Genomic DNA, 12,708 nt, shown 5'->3' on the forward strand with positions numbered 1-12,708 from the left:
AGTAGATAGACTGGCAGCATTATAAGCTAGGGCCACCAAACTAGTCCCAACACTAAGACAATTTGGATATAGACTGAGGATGGAATGTTTGAAATTATTTGATCTACAAACTCGTCTACTAAAGGGTCAGTTAATAGAAGCATTTAAAATTTTTTAAGGAATAACAAATGTAGATTACAACAATCTATTCATGCTTAGCATAAATCAGTCCAGAGGTAACGGATACAAACTGGAATTAAACAGATGCAACAACACTCAATGTGGCAATTTCTTTACTTACAAAACAGCAAATACTGTACTGTACTTGGAATAGACTTCCAGAGGATGTAGTAAACAGTAACACACTAAACGAGTTCAAAAGTAAGTTAGACAAGATTATAAGAACCCTCTAAATGCTTAAACTAAATCGCTCTACCAAAGAGCACATGGAGTCTCCGCAGGTGGACTAAAAAGTCTTTGAGACATCCAAAATCCTTGTAACGCACACACACACACTCTCACTCTCTCTCTCTCTCTGTGGAGGATTTATTTTTGCTTTATTTTTATTTTTTGTTTTTGCCAAATCCTGTGAGAGAGAGAGAGAGAGAGAGAGAGAGAGAGAGAGAGATATATTGTGTTAGCGAGCGAAAGTAGTTAGGTTAACGATCGTTTGTGGTGAGAAAGACTGTTGGTTTAAATGAGATTGTTTGTTTACATTTTTTAGTTAGGTTACGACAGGGGTGAATGTTTCGGAGCGAATGCTTTTTTTGATTGACTGCGTCCTGAGTCAGTTGTGTGAACGCTGGATTATATATATATTTTTCGACCAGCGTGGAAGTGTTTTTTTGATTTTCAAAGCCGTGATTCCTCCTTTGGAGAAAACTTAGTTTTGATTGTTGCCCAACCGTTGATGACCTGGCCTGAATTACGATCATATTTAGACTGCTCTTGGATTTGCTCTTTGGATTTAGATAAATGTTGATGACCAGGACTGGATGAACTTTCGATTGCTGTTCTTGATGATGATGATGATGATGATGATGATGATGATGACATCCAGGACCCCAATTAGGGAGGCAGTGGTGGCCAATTGCCAAACAGTTTGATAACCACAAAGCTGTGGTTGTGCCGTGAAAGACAGTTCGGCAGTTTGTGAACGACATTGTTGGTGTCAACATATAAAAACATACATATTTGGGTGTTGGTGTAAAGTTTAATTTTAAGTCTGTTAGGGTTTTGGCGGGTTATATGAATGGTGCTTTTGGTTATTATATATTATATTATTTTGTGTTAAGTTTTTTGATTAGTTTTAAGTCTTGATAATTTGAATGTGGATGGTTATTGATTTATTTTTAAGTTTTAAGAATTATAGTTTTAAGGTCATGTTTTTGTTTATTTCGTCCTTTTGTCTAAGAGTCTGGTTTTAGATAACGTAAGGGGAAAGTTTGTGTTGAGGAGACAATTGTCTGTTTAGTGTGATTCAAGGGTGTGGGGGTTGTTTGTGCAACATCCCGCCACATTATTTTGGCGCCCGAACAGGGACAGCCGAGGTGGGATTGAAGCTGGACTCTTAGACGAAGGACTGATAGGATAAGATATTAGATATAAGGTTGATGAAAAATGGAGGAGCAGTTGAGGGTTTTGAAGGAGGAATTGCGGCTGAGTAAGGAGCGTGAGGAGAGGTTGCTAATAGAGAATGAGAGGTTGAACTGGGAGAATGCGGCGATGCAGAAGGAGCTTAGGGAGTTAAAGGGGACAGTAGAGAGAGTGGAAGAATGTGTTGAGATGAGGATGCGAGAGAATGAAGAACGAATGGAGAAACGAATGGAAGATATGATGGGGCAAGTCATGGGGATGATGAAAACTATAATGGGTGAAGGTGCAGTCGGAGGAGTGTCCTCAGCTTCGGGTAATGGGTTGGTAGTGGAAGAGAAGGTTAAGGTAGGTGATAATGGGAAAGGAAGTGATAGTGATAGTGGTAATAGTGATGGTGATATTGAAGATAAGGGAATTAGGCATAGTAAGGATGAACAGAAAGGTGAGAGGAAAGATGAAAGGAAAGGTAAAAGTGATGTGAAGAAAGAGAAGAAAAAGTATCAGGTTGATAGCAAGGACGATCGTGAATGGGTGAAAGTGGTAAGTAAGAAAAAGGGTAAGAAGGGAATGGTTAAGGATAGGAATTTAAGTGTGGAAGTAGATTCATTATATTCGAATGAGGAAGAAGGTAACAAGGGAGTAGACAGTGATGATAGCAGTGAGAATGAACGTGATGTGTGTAAGACTGTGTTTATGAGAGAGGTACCTCGGTGTGAAAGGTTCAATGAGCATAGCAGTAGGGATGTATATGATTTTTTCAAGGAGTATGAGAGGTATTGTCAGGATAAGTATGGTGATAGTAAAAGAGTTTGGGCTAGGGAGTTAGGAGAATATTTGACTGGGTATTTGTTGACGATGTATGGAGTGATAATGAGTGTAGGGGACGTTGATTATGAAAGTGTGAAAACGAGAATAATTGAGCAGGTAAAACGTATGAAAGGGAGTGTTAAGTATAAGCGTAAGAATGATTTTGATGAAGCACGGATGAATGCAGGAGAAGCGATATCAATGTACGTATGTAGATTGGAAACTTTAGCTAGGAAGAAGTATGGGGATGAAGGTATAAATGAGAATAAGGAGTTAATGAGGAAGTTTTTGGCTACTGTACCCGAGAATGTTGCTGAGTTTGTTAATTTGAAACGGAAGGAGAAAATGAGGTGGACGAAAGAAAGATTGACATGGGATGATATTTTAGAGATAGTTGAGGATTACGAGTTGGATAGGTGTATGAAAGAAAGTAAATCTGTGAGTGTAAGAACTGGAATGGAGGAAAGTGTGCCAGAATTTGTTAGTTTTAGAGATGCTGTTATGAGAGGACCGATGAGGGTAGCTGATAGTGTAGTAGATAGGAGTGTTAGGGCGAGTAATGTGGGAATACCTGTAAGGACAAATCAAGGGTTTAGGCAAGGGAATCAGGTTTGGAGGGATAGGAGTGTTAGTGCGCCGCAAGATAGGTCAGGTAGTTGTATCCGTGAAGAGAAGTGTTATAGATGTGGGAAAGTAGGACATAAGAAGAATGAATGTAGATGGGCTCTTGGTGCTTGTTTTGGATGTGGTGAGGTAGGGCATAGAATTAGCGAGTGCACGAAAGAGAAAGGGGTAAAATGTTATCGGTGTGGTATGACAGGGCACATAGCGAGTGGATGTCGGAGTAATTGTACAAATGTGATTTGCGGTAATTGTGGTAAGGATGGTCATTATGCTAGAATGTGCAAGGAGCCACGGGGTAAGCGTACTGAATGTGGTGCAGATGGGCATGTAGCTAGGGTATGTAGGAAGAAGGGAGTAAATCAGCCAGGATGTTCGGGAAACTAGAGTGTAAGAGGGTTCAGCTGGGTGAGTCCTCGAGTGTGTGCGGAGTGAATGTGATGCATGTTCGTGAAGGTTTACTACATGAAGACGTGATAGGCGAAAGAGCTTATGACTGCATGAGTGCAAAAGTAAATTTTAATGGAATAGAGCTAGTTGGTCTGATTGATACTGGTTGTGGTGTCAATTTAATGTTTAGGAATGCATACGATAAGGTAAGGGATGTGTGTGAATTTAGGGGGTGTAAAGGTGAAGTGAAAGGTATCGGTAATTTAAGTATGTCTGTGCAAGGAAAGTTGCGTGAAAATGTCATGATTGGGGGGCTGATGATGGAAGATAATGATTTTTATGTGGTTGAGGGAGTAAATGACAAATACGATGTGTTGTTAGGTTATAACTTCTTGAAAAAATGCGGTATGATTGTACATCCTAATGTAAATATGATAGAGATGAAAGTTAAGGGTAAATTTTGTGGGGAATTTTATTTGAATGAAGATGGTAGTGTATGTACGAAGGTATGGAAAGGTGTGCCGTTAATAGCAAAAGAAGGTGTTAAATTGTCAAAAGATGCGAGTGAGGTTGTCAGTGTAAAAGTTGCATGGCCGAATAGTCTGGGAATTGCCAATAGTGACAATTGTGAATATGTAGTGGAAGGTTCGGAAGCAAGTAATTTGGTGAAAGCAAGTGTGCATGTGTATGATGGTATTTTGAATTTGCAGGAGCCGAAGTGTATGTGAGCTTGTTGCCGACTGTAAGGAGGAAGAGAATACGGGGTATACGTGAGGGTGATTGCATGGGATGTATGTATACGTTGGTCAATGTAGAGGATGAAAGGTATGTTAAATTGAGACGGGTTATGGCGGGTAAGATAAAGCCGGATGACGATTGGGACTATGAAAGTTTGAAAGAAAGAATTAATGTAGATGAGAATATAAGTGAGGGGGAAAGGGAACAATTGTATAGGATGTTATGGGATAGACGGAGAGTTTTGAGTCGCGGTGACGAGGATTGTGGGGGATCAAAGCTGCCTGAATTTAAGATAGTTCTTAGTAATGATACCCCCATATATCAGCGTCCCCGACATTTTTCTCCGCCTATTGCCAGAGAAATAGAAGAGCAGTGCCAGGAGTTAGAGCAAATGGGTGTAATAGAAAGGAGTGAGAGTGCCTGGAATAGCCCTATTGTACCTGTAAGAAAGCCGGATGGAAGTTTACGGATGTGTATTGATTATAGGAAGGTGAATGAAGTAACTGTTAAAGAACGTTTTCCGATGAATGTAGTGTCTGACTGTGTGTATAAGATGCATGGTATGAAAGTTTTTACAAAGTTAGATTTAGTTAGGGGCTATTACCAGATGCCTCTGGCAGAGGGGAGCAGGCCCATTACGGCATTTTCAAGTAGAAATTGTCATTTTCAGTTTAAAAGATTAAGTTTTGGCCTTGCTAATGCGCCTGCTGCCTTCCAGAGGGCGATGAATGTAGTTTTGGCTGGGTTTGATAGACAGAAGGTGACTGTTTTTATTGATGATATTTTGATTGCTAGTGAGACAGTTGAGGAACACATGCAGTTGCTTGAAGCAGTATTAGAACGGTTGATAGAAGTTGGGGTGAAAGTTAAGCTTGAAAAGTGTACATGGTTGGCCGGGGAGGTGGAATTTCTTGGGCATGTGGTGAGTGAATCGGGTATAAGGAAGAGTGAAAAGTTTGTGAGTAAGGTGAGAGAGTTTCCCCGTCCTCATACGGTGCGTGAGTTGAGAGGGTTTCTTGGGTTAATTGAATTTGGTCCGAAGTTTGTCAGAGATTGTTCGGGAATAGGGAAGCCTTTGAATGAGTGGACAGGTAAGAGAAATAGTACGAGACTGAAATGGGATGAGCGTATGATTGAAGCATTTGAAAACTTGAAAGAAGAGGCTGCGAGAGACGTCACTTTGGCTTTTCCCGATTATAGTGAACATGCGAGTATGCTAGAGTTATATACGGATGCTAGTGGGATTAGTATGGGCGGTTGCTTGGTTCAAATGCAAAGAATAAACGGAGATGAACAGTTGAGAGTGATAGCGTATGTAAGTAAAGCATTTAATAAGGCTGAGCGAAGGTATTCCACGATTGAAAGGGAGTTGGCTGCGATAAGGTTTTGCGTGAAAGCGTTGAAGGTATTTTTGTATGGTGTGAAATTTATTGTGCGTACTGACCATCAGCCCCTAGTGTACATGATTAGGAAAGAGTCTGTGAATGCTAGAGTTGCGAGGACAATAGAGGATTTAAATGAATTTGACTTTAAGCTAGAATATGTACCTGGGAGTAAGAACGTGATAGCAGATGCGATGTCAAGAATGCATGGTAAGATAGAAGAGAGTAGCGAGAATGATAGTAATTTTGAAAGGTTGCCGGAAGATTTAATGGTGGTACAAAGTTTTGAAGGGGATGACATGGTGTATAAATGTATTTTGTGTGGGTTAAATAAGGTTAAATTGAAGGGTTTGAATAGGGATATACCTGCTAGTATAGATGAGCTTAGAATGAGTGTTAGGAATGAAGTATCGAAAGAAATGGCATATAAGGAGGAGGATAGTATGCTTGAGGGTGAATTGTTATCAAAAGTATTGTTGGTAGTAAGTATGTTATATGGTGTCACTGTTTATTTGTATTTTGGGTGGAATCGTCCGATGCAGTACCGAGCAAATAAAGAGATTGAAAGGGAGTATATATTGAGGTTACAATGTAATGAAAGATGTTGCAAGTTGTTGAGTAAGAAGGAGGATTGTCCGAGTGATTTGAATCAGAGTGGTTTGAGCATAGAAGATAGCGAAGATGACCAAGGGTGTGATAAGGATGACCCCATTGATAGGAGAGTAAACATTTGTATGCATGGTGTAAAAGGAAGAATGATGACGTATGTGGGTATAAATGAGAATGAATACTTTAGTTTAATTGATACAGGTGCGCAAGTGTCATTAGTGAATATGTCTGTTATCAAGGAAATAGAGCGGTACAATTGGGAAGTGAAACGGCAATGTACGAGTGTGAGAATTCATGGGATAGGTAAAGGAAGTTTGCTAGTTTGGGAAGAAGTGCGTTTGAAAGTAAAACTGGGAAGTATGGAGGTGGAACATAATTTTATTGTAATGGGAGAGAATGAGATGCCTAGTTGTTTTTTGATAGGAATTGACTTTTTAAGATTGCATGATTTATCAGTTGATATTGGTAGTGGTTTGCTTCTGAAGAATGGATGTGAAGTAGTTGTGATAGAAGATAATAGTGTATTTATGGCAAATTTTGTTGGCATGGTTGATATTACGAGGAGTGAGGATGATCTACTGACTAAAGAGGAGGTGGAAGAAATGCAAGATGAATGTGAGGAAATTAAAAGGTTACGTGAATGTATGTTGAATAGTATTGAGGTAGAAGAATGGCCGTCTGATTTAGAGGTGTATAAGAAAGTTAGTAAGAGACTTATTGTGTGTAAGAATATTGTTTATTTTCTACATAAAGGAATGGATGAAGATATATATGTTCCTGTGTTTCCAATGCATGCAGCAGTAAGTATGTGTATGTTAGTGCATGACAGATATGGGCATATGGGTAAGAATAAATTATGGGAATGCATGCGTGAGAGATTGTTTACACCTGGGTTGAGTCAGATATGTAAGGATGTAGCGACTACGTGTGAAGATTGCCAGAAAGGGAAGTATCAGAGAGTGCATGCTAATCCGCCTGTTTTGAGATTACGTATGAAAGAACCATTTGAGATGTTTGTGATTGATTGTGTTTCGTTGCCTGTGACTGCGAGAAGACATGTGGGAATGATTGTTATGGTTGATCACATGAGTAAATTTACCTATGCTATACCCATCAAGGATAAACGGAGCGAGACTGTTGCAAGAATGGTTGGTCAAGTGATGTTGCCGATGTGTGTGTGTAAGCCTGTGAGAATGTTAAGTGATAATGGCCCTGAGTTTGTTGGATGGGAGTTTGAGCAGATGTTAAGAGAATGGGGTATTGAACATGTGTATTCGACTCCTTATATGCCAAGTGCGAATGGGTTGGCTGAAAGGACTGTAAGAACATTAACTGAAATTTTGCGAATGATGAGTACATGTGGTAATGATTGGGATTTGTATGTTGGTAGAGCGTTGTGGGCTTACAATGCAACAGTGCATAAGAGTACGGGTATGTCTCCATGTAAGTTTGTGTTAAATTTTGAAAAAATAATAAGACCGAGGTTGGGTGTGTCGGAGGATGATAGAGATGTGTGGAGGAAAGCAAATAAGAGGTTTGAAAGCTTTAAAGTTGGTGAAAGAGTGATGAAAGAAGTAATTGAAAAGGGTAGAATGAATGTAAATAAGGTGCGTGATAAATTTGAAGGTCCCTATGAGGTGTTAGAAGTTGGTTCGAGTGGATTAAGTTACGTTTTGGGTAAGTTGTGTGTGGGTGGTATTGGTGAAAAATTTAGGGCCCACCACAACCAGTTGCGTAAATGGAAAGAGGTACCTGAGTATATCCAAGAGAATGGGATGAGTAAATGGTTGAAAAGGAACAAGGGTGAACCTAGTATGTATGAGGACTTAGGTCTGGAAGGTAAACAGTTAGTGTTAGTAGAATATAAGAAAAGGAAGAATACAAGAGCTTTAAGTAAAGATGAAGGAAGGGGAAATTTTATAAGTAAAAGTGAGAATAGAAATAAGTATGACAAGGGTGTAAATGTGCAAGTGTGTATGGAAGATAAATGTGTTAATACAGATGAATCATGGCTGAGTATGAATGGTACCTATAGTGTGTGTGGCTTTTCCTTAGGTGATGTAAAAGAAAGGATGACGAATGCGAGAGTGGGAGATAGGAGAATGATTAGTAGTATGAATGAATCTTTTACTAAAGTTGAGAATGTTTTTGATGAAATGGATGAACTGTTTACAGAAATGAGTGTAATTATAGGGCCAAATGAGAACGAGGTAGATATGATTGTACATGATATATTAGATGATAGGGATTTAGATAGGAATAGTGTTAATGTAGCGAATGATTGTGATAAGGAAAAAGTGAATGAGAGAGTATATGGAGGCCCAGTTACTCGGAGTAGAGGTCCCGTTCCCGACTGCGACTGGGTTATGAAAAAAATAATGTAAGTGTTGTGTGAGAAGGATTTGGCAAAGTAAGGGGGGAGGAATGTGGAGGATTTATTTTTGCTTTTTTTTTATTTTTTGTTTTTGCCAAATCCTGTGTGTGAGAGAGAGAGAGAGAGAGAGAGAGAGAGAGAGAGAGAGAGAGAGAGAGAGAGAGAGAGAGAGAGAGAGAGAGAGAGAGAGAGAGAGAGATATTGTGTTAGCGAGCGAAAGTAGTTAGGTTAACGATTGTTTGTGGTGAGAAAGACTGTTGGTTTAAATGAGATTGTTTGTTTACATTTTTTAGTTAGGTTACGACAGGGGTGAATGTTTCGGAGCGAATGCTTTTTTTGATTGACTGCGTCCTGAGTCAGTTGTGTGAACGCTGGATTATATATATATTTTTCGACCAGCGTGGAAGTGTTTTTTTGATTTTCAAAGCCGTGATTCCTCCTTTGGAGAAAACTTAGTTTTGATTGTTGCCCAACCGTTGATGACCTGGCCTGAATTACGATCATATTTAGACTGCTCTTGGATTTGCTCTTTGGATTTAGATAAATGTTGATGACCAGGACTGGATGAACTTTCGATTGCTGTTCTTGATGATGATGATGATGATGATGATGATGACATCCAGGACCCCAATTAGGGAGGCAGTGGTGGCCAATTGCCAAACAGTTTGATAACCACAAAGCTGTGGTTGTGCCGTGAAAGACAGTTCGGCAGTTTGTGAACGACATTGTTGGTGTCAACATATAAAAACATACATATTTGGGTGTTGGTGTAAAGTTTAATTTTAAGTCTGTTAGGGTTTTGGCGGGTTATATGAATGGTGCTTTTGGTTATTATATATTATATTATTTTGTGTTAAGTTTTTTGATTAGTTTTAAGTCTTGATAATTTGAATGTGGATGGTTATTGATTTATTTTTAAGTTTTAAGAATTATAGTTTTAAGGTCATGTTTTTGTTTATTTCGTCCTTTTGTCTAAGAGTCTGGTTTTAGATAACGTCATAGTAATATAACACTACAGCAGAGGGTTAAGTTATTGATTTTTCATTAAAAACCCATCATGAATCAAATTATCCTTAATTTCTCCAATCTTGCACTGTCACATCAAATATTATAGCGGTAAGCCAATTGTTTGATAACTTTAAAAACCGGCCTGGTACTTTCTTCTCTTTTTGCTGATGGTTCCATAATTGATTTAACAACATAACACAAGATGATATCACCAGGATTATCAAGAGAGTGAAGAAAACTAATTGTGCAACTGATCCAATGCCAATATCTGAAGTAATTGGCGAAACAAACTTTTCTAGCCTAACAGAAATAATTATGAGAATAGCAAATGCAAACATCAATGAGTGTAACTTTCCCAAATCTGAGAAAATGCCTATTGTCACACTGATTCTGAAAAGTGTTCTGGATTATATGGAATTAAATTCATATAGACCTATTTCAAATGTATCTTTCGTTTCAAAAGTGCTAGAATACGTAATTCTTGAGCAACTACTTAGGCACTTAAAAGATATAGAAGCTTTGCCAGACAACCAGTCTGCTTACAGAAAATTATACTCTACAGAGACAGCCATCTGTTCTGTTGTAAAAGATATGCTGGAAATGATGGATGAAAAGATATATGGTATTTCCATATTACTCGATCTTAGTGCTGCTTTTGATACAGTCATGTATGAACTATTACTAAATGATCTACAGTCTATCAGTGCTGTAGATCAAGTTCAAGTTGAAGATCTGCATCGAGCGCTCCATGAGAAAATTCAGCAGGAGCTTGTTCCTAAAAGACAGTGTGCTGATCAGGAGCTGCCACAGGCGCAGAAGGACAGGAAAGTGATGGCGCAGTTACAGCGGATTCCCCAAGCACGAACGGCACTACTCTCCTACGTCGGCTATCTTAGTTGAACGAAGAAGAATGGCATCGCTAACTGAGGATAAATAAAACAAATTATGTAATAAAAACTCCCTCGGGAGGAGCACCTAGTCTGCGGACAGGAAAAGTGTCCACCGAGAGAACAGACACAAAATAAGGACTGCTCACTCCCTTCCCCAGCCGACATCAATGAAAGAAGGAGAGTGGCAGCGTAAAAACTGTAACAAACCAAGAATTAAAATGAATCAACTCAGCTAAGAATATTCACTACTCGGGAGAACCACTCAATCCTCTGACGGGAAGTTGGTTCTCCGCGGAGATGAAGCTGAAAAGTTAAATTACAATTATAATTTCACTTAATTAATGGAGAAACCATTCGGAAGCGCAACATAGCCCGTGAATGGGAAAGGTTCTTCCCCCCCCTATAGAGTACACTGCCGGCCGCCCATGAAAAGTGAGCGACGATGACCTCGAGTAAGAGCAAGACTGAAGTCAAGCTCTGAGAAGGCCGCACTCTCTTCCCCCAGCAGATTCCACGTAGAGGGGAAGGCGACGACAACAACTGAATGGAGGAGTATCCAAATGATGACAATTCCCCAGCGGTGGCGGCCAAGTCACACGGAAGGCTATCCGCCAACGGGATGACCAATGTCCAAGGGGGAAAGGCCGGAGGGAAGGTTTTCCGCCCTTGAAGACCTGCCGCTCTGCCTACCACAGGAACAGCAACATACACTGCAAAGAAAGCTACAACAAATATTGTATATAAAAAACATTAAGGATGTTTCCATATAAAGAGAAGAGAAAAACATGAGTTAAAAAGACAAAGATAAATGGCAGTCCAAATTAGGCGAGGAGGAAAAGTGGCAATGACTGCTCACCCTCTGAGCCAAAAGTAAAGTGAAGCACAGTCACAGGGGTGCGAGTGAAGGGGTTAGGCTAGCTACCTCCTCTACTTCCCGCTAACTAGCGGGATGGGTAGTTAACCCTCGCTAGATTTTAATGGCTCGTCCTTTCAGCTTCGCCAAAAGTGATACCCCTAACATATAGCAAAGGTTTGTATTCCAGTTACAGAACAAACCTTGTAATACCACTACAAAAGCTAATGTATATTGAGTAACAAGTATGTAATATTACAATAAAAATATAAATGCAGCGGGTGGTCACAAAAAGGATACATTCATTGTAAGGAGAGATGTCCAAGTCCATGATGGGAGCATTGTGACTGTACACTTGACCAACGTTCTGATGTCTGTCAGGATAACGGCGATACCTAGTGACCATCTTCCCTGTTTGGAGAAGGGAAAAATAATGTTTAATAATCTCTAATAGATCTCAGAAAGAAAACCATGCCTGCATTGTAATGGATAAAATCAGCTACTAATTAAGACACTAAAAATTGTACAGTTTCTATTTTCAATGTTCAAATCCTGATACAGTAACCAAGTTTTTAACTAGATGGGCTACTGAATATCATATGACATACAGGACAAAATATTATTATTAACCCTCTTACCCCCGGGGTATTTGGAAATTTCCAACCCTTGACCCCCAGGGGGTTATTTTTTTCCCAGCACATTTTGCAGTATATTTTTTTTAAATTGCTCTAACAGCCTTAATTTTTGTCATAGAGAGGTCAGGTTGGTCTCATTCTCTTGGAAAATGCCTGAATTTTCTCAAAATATCAAAAATATGAAAAAAAAATTTTATAGCATTTTTTTGCAAGGACGTACCGGTACGTCCATGGGGGTAAAGGGATGGCTTTTGTGAAACGTACCAGTAAGTCCTTTGGGGGTAAGAGGGTTAAGACACTAAAAATTGTACAGTTTTTATTTTCAATGTTCAAATCCTGATACAGTAACCAAGTTTTTAACTAGATGTGCTACTGAATATCATATGACATACAGGACAAAATATTATTATTAACCAGTATTCAAGAAAGACCAAATAGTTTAAATGGTCCACTCTCATATGCACCATAAAATTATTAAGTGTTGTGCATTAGTCATTATTGTAAAACAATAATTGTTACTATAATGACAATCAAGTTCTTAGCCTTATACTGGCTATGGTAAATTATTTTCCTATGAGGACAGCAACTTACTTTATCTGAAACAAACAGATATCCTGGAAGCAATATCTTTTTCATAAAAACAATCAATTATATTACAGATACTTTCATTTATCAATAAATTCAACAGAATCACTATTAGTATTAGAAAAAGTTCATCACAAAAAAAAAAAAAAAAAAAAATGTCCAAATATGTTATTTTCCTTAGTAAAATAAATTTTTGAATATACTTACCCGATGATCATGTAGCTGTCAACTCTGTTGCCCG

The 12,708-nt window shown here is 38.9% G+C and overlaps 1 protein-coding gene across 1 annotated transcript in view; it reads right to left on the minus strand.

The window, feature by feature from the left end:
* LOC137648877 (uncharacterized) overlaps positions 1-12,708 on the minus strand; it is a 139,317-nt gene that overhangs the window by 13,361 nt on the left and 113,248 nt on the right. The window contains exon 7 of the mRNA XM_068382053.1: positions 11,548-11,658. Coding sequence (XP_068238154.1) covers positions 11,548-11,658 — 111 coding nt within the window. The remainder of the gene's footprint in view (positions 1-11,547; positions 11,659-12,708) is intronic.

The sequence above is a fragment of the Palaemon carinicauda genome, chromosome 1, assembly GCF_036898095.1.
Source record: "Palaemon carinicauda isolate YSFRI2023 chromosome 1, ASM3689809v2, whole genome shotgun sequence".
NCBI lineage: Eukaryota > Metazoa > Arthropoda > Malacostraca > Decapoda > Palaemonidae > Palaemon > Palaemon carinicauda.